A 7,500-nucleotide genomic window follows, 5' to 3' on the forward strand; every position below is an offset into this window, starting at 1 on the left:
GTGTGTGTGTGTGTGTGTGTGTGTGTTTGAGTGTGTGAGTGTGTATGTATCTGTGAGACCCACAGCTCAGTACATTTACTGTTAGAGTCTGGCTCACATACACCACAGGATCCTCCCTTTACCTCTTCAAAGGAATCACACACCCACACACACACTTACACTCAGACACACACACACACACACACACAGAGACACACACACACACACACACACACACACACACACACACACACACACACACACATACACACACACACACAGACTCACACTAACCCACAGTATCGATCTGAGGAGGGTTCCGCTGTTTTGTTTTCATCACTTATTCATCCTCCCCTCCCTCCCTCCATCTCTCCCTCTCTTCCTCTCTCCCTCCCTCCCTCCATCTCTCCATCTACTGGGCCAAACAGACGGAATTGAGGAAGGCAGAGGAGAGGAACGATTCAATCAATAACACTAACACTAACACCAGCACACAGGCCAGGAGAAAGCGAGGGAGAAGGGGAGCGTGATCAGAGAGAGAGAGAGAGAGAGAGAGAGAGAGAGAGGAGGGAGGGAGAAAGAGAGGGCGGGAAGAACATCTCTGTTCAGTTTAAAGGTGATTGCTGCTGTACATAGGGCAGGTGAATGATGCGAAAGAGCACTGTGCCGTGCAGAGCCTCTGACTTATGATTCATCAGGAGTGTGTACGTGTGTGTGTGTGTGTGTGTGTGTGTGTTTGTGTGTGTGTGTGTGTGTGTGTACTGAGAGTAGCTGTGCAGAGAGAGCTAGTTGGGATAATGATGGACGACTACGCTGAACAGACATAGCACACATGCACGAACACACACACACACACACACACACACACACACACACACACACACACACACAGTCAGACTCATACTCATATACACACACATTCAATCACTCGCATGCACGCACGCACGCACGCACGCACGCACGCACGCACGCACGCACGCACGCACGCACGCACGCACGCACGCACGCACACACACACACACAGAGCCATTTGCGCTATTTCATGAGGCCCTCCTCTCTGCCGTTACCCACTCTTCCCTCTGTGCTATGGGAATATAATGAGAAGCCTCATTGCTCTGCATGACAAAAGTGAACTATATGAGTTGATGTGTGGACATTATGTGCACTGTATCTGTGTGTGTCTTTCAGTGTGTGTCTGTGTGTCTGTGCGTGTGTGAGTGTGTGTGTGATTGAATGCGTGTGTACAGTATATGTGTGTGTGTGTGTGTGTGTGTGTGTGTGTGTGTGTGTGTGTGTGTGTGTGTGTGTGTGTGTGACGGAGCTGCTGGGGCATCCTAAGCGGTCCCTGTGGTCTCTGTTAGTGAGGTAAGGACACATCTGAGTCCAGCACACCTCTGGGGGTACACTCTCTCACTCCTGCACAATGGCAGCCAGCACATACACACACACACACACACACACACACACACACACACACACACACACACACACACACACACACACACACACACACACACACACACACACTATCAGCTAGTACACATGATTCACTTACCCAAGCACTAATGGATTCCTCTGCCACCCCCACCCCACTGACACACACACACACACACACACACACACCACACACCACACACCACATACCACACACACACACACACACACGTTGTCACACACACACACGTCGTGGATGTTTACTTCAGTGTTGGCATTAGAACATTCTCAGAATTGATTTCGGAGCTTGCGTAAGTTGCAATGTAGAGGTTTAGTTAGTGTTGGTGTTGATGCAAGTGTTGGTGGTTTAATCTAAGTGCTAGTGTTGTTACACTACAGTATTATAGTGTTGAAGTTTATTTATTTTGGTGTGGGTGTTGGTGTAATTCCGTTGTTGATCTTCAGTGGTGGTTTTGGGAGGGTGGTAAAGGACTCCAGTGTCTGTGTTGATAATGCTGCCGGACACTCACTTTTGACTGTGAGCATCATGCTCTTGCTGATATCGGAGCCGACGCCGTTGCTGGCCTGGCATAGGTAGTAACCGCGGTCCTCCTCCAGAACGTGCCGGATCAGCAGTGACCCGTTGGACATGAGCTGGATACGACCCGTGAGAGGAACCGGGTGGTACTGCTGTGGGTTCCCTAGAGCACCGGAGGAGAACAGAGAGACAGAGTGAGAACGAGAGGAGAGAAGGAGCAAAGCCGTGTCTGTTCCAGAGTGCGTATCTGTTGTTTTATACTGGAGACTATTCAGAGGAAATCTCATTTTAGCTTCCCAGTGGTATTCATTAAAATCCCTTCCTTTAAAATCACATGAGTTTCAGTATTGACTGCCCAAAGCCAGACTCTCCACATACAGGTGTGCAAGTGTGCATTAATCAATTGTGTGCAAGGTCTTTACACCTGACCTGTCTATGGCACAGAGGTGTGTGATGTGTAAATTATGTACCTTTGGCATGTTTCCACATAACTTTGGGAGGGGGGTAGCCATCGACTGAGCAGTTGAGGATCCCTGACTTGCCGTAGATGCCATCTTGGTTATTGGGCTGAACTTCAAAGCGGGGAGGAACTGAGGTGGAAAAAAAAAGACATTGACATGTTTTTGCACCGAGATTTCAACTGAACCCAAACAATGAAGAATTCATTGCATCACTCTCATATTGAAGTGGGCTTCCTGGTCTCCAGCTGTAATGCTAGGCAGTGCAGACACAGCAGCTGTTCTGACTTCTCATGCCCCATCTCTCTCTGAGATTTCTCCTCTCTAATAATTCAGAGCCTCTCTTTTCCTCTTGCCAATAGTCTGCTGTGTTCTGCACTCAGTCTGCGCTGGTGTTGTCAATACCAGACACCTCTGTGAGCTTTCTTCCCTGCTATGTATTTGAGCATTTCTTCAATATTTTTATTGAGACCCTTCAAAGATTTCTTTTTTTCCCCCTGATCACTTGCCTGTCCGACTTCCTGCTATTAGGGGTCCAAGCAGAGAAGCTTGGACGCCGAAGGGAAGTTTTTGTTCTATTTCTTCTTCATTATTATTTTTTGTAAAGTCGTAAGACACCAAATTTTCAACATAAGTCCCAGAACAATGCATGATCTCGCAAACATTTAATTGCCCATATCTGACCATAGGGGGCGCTATTATTTAACATCTTTACATTTTTTTTCTCATATCCTGGGAACCGTATGGAATTTCCTCTTGATCTTTGAGAACTCTTGCATCCCACTGTACCCCACCCCATTTTATTTTGGCAAGTTTTCCCTCCATTTTCTTGATCCGAATCTCTCAACATTTGGTAAAAATCATCTAAAGACCAAGCTGACTTTTTTTGTTTTTGTTTTTAATTCATTGCTCTGTAAGATATGCATTATTCTAATCAGGGCGTGGTCCGTATCCACTCTCAGGATAGAAAGTACATGTATGTAGCCCTTTAATTATTTTAATGCCCATATTTTGACTATATTTGAATGCCTATATTTTGACTATATGTAATGGAAGTCTTCCTTGGTAAATTATTCATATTCCTGGACAATGATTTAGCCCAGATCTGACCTTTAACTGACCGTGATCTGGCCCAGATCTGACCTTTAACTGACCGTGATCTAGCCCTGATATGACTGATTTTGACCTCATCCATTCCAGACACTGCAAGGCAAAATAACAACACCACCACCAAATCCTGATCCTGACCCCTGTCTTCCCTCTCTCGTCCTCCGCCCTGCCCTGTCCTCACCGGTGACGATGAGCTGTCTCTCGGTGCTGACGGTGGCGGCGTCGTTGCTGGCGATGCAGGTGTAGTTGCCGTTGTGCTTGAGCGACACCTTGGAGATCTGCAGCGAGCTCATGAACTCCTTGGTCTCTATGGTGACGCCCGAGTTGCCGTCGTGCCTGATCTCCTGGCCATCCTTGCGCCAGGTGAAGCGGATGGGCATGTCGCCCGACGACACCACGCACGCCACGTACATCAGCTTCCCGATGGACGTGGGCGGGAAGTCAAACGGCTGGATGAGGGGGGGAACTGGAAGGACGGACAGAGGTAGGAGGGGTCGGCAAATGAAAAAAGAAAATGAGAGTGACAAGCATGAATGAATGGAGATGGCAACGAGATTAATGGCATGATATTAACAGGGTGTGTGTGATAAGGAAGAAAAAGGGTTACAGAGAGAGAGAGAGAGAGAGAGAGAGAGAGAGAGAGAGAGAGAAAGAGAGAGAGTGTAGAGGAAGGAGAAACAAAAAGGGGAAGTGAGAGATATCAGGTTTAGATAGATAGATAGATAGATAGATAGATAGATAGATAGATAGATAGATAGATAGATAGATAGATAGATAGATAGATATTAGAAAGAGAAGGTGCATTAGAAAGACGAGGTTATTTTAAGGATTGTACAAGGGTGGTAAGGGCATTGGGAGGACAGGTGGTTTAAAGGAAAGAGAGAAAGAGGGAGAGGGAGGGGAAGAGGGAGATGGAGAGATAGGGAGAGAGAGAAACACATTGAGATTCAGAGGTGTAGCCTAGCACATAAGCCCTCTCTATGATGTGCAGTGTAATCCAGGCCCCCTACTCTTCCCTACAGCCCATAATAGCTGCTCTAATTAGAGACCAATTGGCAGAGGGAATAATGGCGTTGCCGTGGTAACTGAGGTGGGGGGCTCCGCCGGAGACATCTGGGGGTTTAATCTAGAGCTCGTTAAAATTCATCTAATTAAATCAGACAAGACAAGACAAGCAGCCCAGTATACTACACACACTGGAGCCAGTGTTCCCTTATGCTGGTGTTCCTGCTCACAGTCAGTCAGTCACACACACACACACACACACACACACACACACACACACACACACACACACACACACACACACACACACACACACACTCAAGCATGAGATAAGGCTAATAGCACAATGCTACATTTCTATCTTAAAGACATCAGTTTTTTAATTCCAGCTCTTTTAGCATAAGAATACAGACAGTATCTAGGTTTATTTTCCACACACACACACACACACACACACACACACACACACACACACACACACACACACACACACACACACAGTGACACAGGGTCCTTGTGTAATTGATGAGCGGCCGAAAGGGTGGGCAAGGGTGCACCAGCAACTAATCCCCCTAATCAAAGGCTGTTAGAGTGTGTTCATGCGTCTGTGAAAGAAACCCATCTACTTGATTCTAACACACACACACACACACACACACACACACACACACACACACACACACACACACACACACACACACACACACACACACACACGCACACACACACACACACACACCAGCCACAACAAATACACTAGATTGTGAGTACAAATAGAATTGGCTGAAATTCAGAGTCCCCTTGAACTCATATATTACATTTCAAGTAATCTCTCTCTGGAGGGCCTAAGGTATTCAGAAAACATGCTTTGAAATTTTTTTTTAAATAATGGCATATACAGAAATCTATATTAGTATATATATTAGTATATAATATAAAAATAGTTTTTCAATGTAGATATTTTTCTTCCCAAACAAATAATAACAAAATGAAAATATTAATGCAGTGTTCCTCTGCAGAGGCATCATGGAAAGCTGCAAAATATCTAATCTGGCCCTGATCTGGCATAGATCTATGCGTGTGTGTGTGTGTGTGTGTGTGTGTGTGTGTGTGTGTGTGTGTGTGTGTGTGTGTGTGTGTGTGTGTGTGTGGTGTGGTGTCAGCCAATTCAGGGGAGACATGAATCTCTGATCTATGCAGATACATCCCTAGCCGCCATCTTTGCTCTGCCGCGATGTTGCTTAGCAACAGGTGACACTGCAAGTCAAACTAATACAAATTGTATTAGAGGCAGCCATAATATTATGTACAAGAACACTAAAACAGTAACGTATCAGTGCAGAGGCAGAGAGGTAGCAGCCAATGAGAAGGGGGCCTTTGTCCCTTTAAACGCATTTGTGGTGGAAAGGGGATATTTTTTTGTGAAGCTGTCGGCTGCAGATGACTCAGATAGCAGATGGCTCCAGCGCAGAATCTAGTACTGATTAAAACTAAATCTTTGCTAGTCATAGAGGAAGTTATAATGGGGAAATCTAAAAAAATAAATTCATATCTGCTTCAACATGGGGGTTTAAGGCAGCGAGATAGATAGCTAAATTTGATCTTTATCTATGAATTAAAAATATCACAGGATCCAAATTAATACATTGTATTTTTTTCAATTGCCTGACCACCATTCAATTCTGAGTGACTGCACCTGCTTATATCCACTCTCATGCTTTCATGAAGCACAGTCAAAACACTAACCCTGACCTGTGCCTGACCACCTACACACACACACACACACACACCCTCCCTCACTTGTTCTGTAAATTCACGTTGTGGAATAAACCCTTAGATATTTGTTTGTCGCACTCTGTCCTGCGTTTTTGTTTCTATTTGAGCCAGTAGTAATATCCCCTCCTGCCCAGTCCAGCCCAAGTGCCCTGTTTTGCCCCCTGCGCCCCTCATGCCCAGGCCAAGTGCCCTGTTTTGCCCCCTGTCCCCTTATATGACCCCTGGCCCTCTCATATCCACACATACTCCTCCCTCAACTGCACCCCTCATGCCCAGCCCAAGTGCCCTGTGTTGCCCCCTGCACCCCTCATGCCCAGCCCAAGTGCCCTGTGTTGCCCCCTGCACCCCTCATGCCCAGCCCAAGTGCCCTGTGTTGCCCCCTGCACCCCTCATGCCCAGCCCAAGTGCCCTGTGTTGCCCCCTGCACCCCTCATGCCCAGCCCATGTGCCCTGTGTTGCCCCCTGCACCCCTCATGCCCAGCCCAAGTGCCCTGTGTTGCCCCCTGCACCCCTCATGCCCAGCCCAAGTGCCCTGTGTTGCCCCCTGCACCCCTCATGCCCAGCCCAAGTGCCCTGTGTTGCCCCCTGCACCCCTCATGCCCAGCCCAAGTGCCCTGTGTTGCCCCCTGCACGCCTCATGCCCAGCCCATGTGCCCTGTGTTGCCCCCTGCACCCCTCATGCCCAGCCCAAGTGCCCTGTGTTGCCCCCTGCACCCCTCATGCCCAGCCCATGTGCCCCTGTGTTGCCCCCTGCACCCCTCATGCCCAGCCCAAGTGCCCTGTGTTGCCCCTTGCACCCCTCATGCCCAGCCCATGTGCCCCCGTGTTGCCCCCTGCGCCCCTCATGCCCAGCCCATGTGTCCTGTGTTGCCCCCTGCGCCCCTAATGCCCAGCCCATGTGCCCCTGTGTTGCCCCCTGCGCCCCTAATGCCCAGCCCATGTGCCCTGTGTTGCCCCCTGCACCCCTCATGCCCAGCCCATGTGCCCTGTGTTGCCCCCTGCGGCCCTCACCTTTGACGGTGACGTAGACGGTCTGGGTGATGAAGACCTGCGGGGAGATGAGCACGCTGCACAGGTAGGCGCCCTCATCCATACCCTTCTGGACGTCGCTCAGCTTCAGCGTGCCGTTCTCGTACACCATCTGCCGGTGGTTGTCGGGCAGCTGCATGCCCTCCTTGTACCACTTGATAGAGTAGTACG

At 48.5% G+C, this 7,500-nt stretch overlaps 1 protein-coding gene across 1 annotated transcript in view; it reads right to left on the bottom strand.

Annotated features, from left to right (window-relative positions):
* dscaml1 (Down syndrome cell adhesion molecule like 1) overlaps positions 1-7,500 on the bottom strand; it is a 93,257-nt gene that overhangs the window by 34,321 nt on the left and 51,436 nt on the right. The window contains exons 6-9 of the mRNA XM_076281760.1: positions 7,312-7,500; positions 3,701-3,985; positions 2,422-2,541; positions 1,944-2,114 (exon numbers count right to left, since the gene is read on the bottom strand). The exon at positions 7,312-7,500 is cut by the window's right edge and continues 84 nt beyond it. Coding sequence (XP_076137875.1) covers positions 1,944-2,114; positions 2,422-2,541; positions 3,701-3,985; positions 7,312-7,500 — 765 coding nt within the window. The remainder of the gene's footprint in view (positions 1-1,943; positions 2,115-2,421; positions 2,542-3,700; positions 3,986-7,311) is intronic.

This window comes from Alosa pseudoharengus, unplaced genomic scaffold (assembly GCF_046254945.1).
Source record: "Alosa pseudoharengus isolate Yale_2024_CS ecotype anadromous, Long Island Sound unplaced genomic scaffold, YU_APseudo_1.1 YU_APseudo_1.1_scf_13, whole genome shotgun sequence".
In the NCBI taxonomy this organism is placed as follows: domain Eukaryota; kingdom Metazoa; phylum Chordata; class Actinopteri; order Clupeiformes; family Clupeidae; genus Alosa; species Alosa pseudoharengus.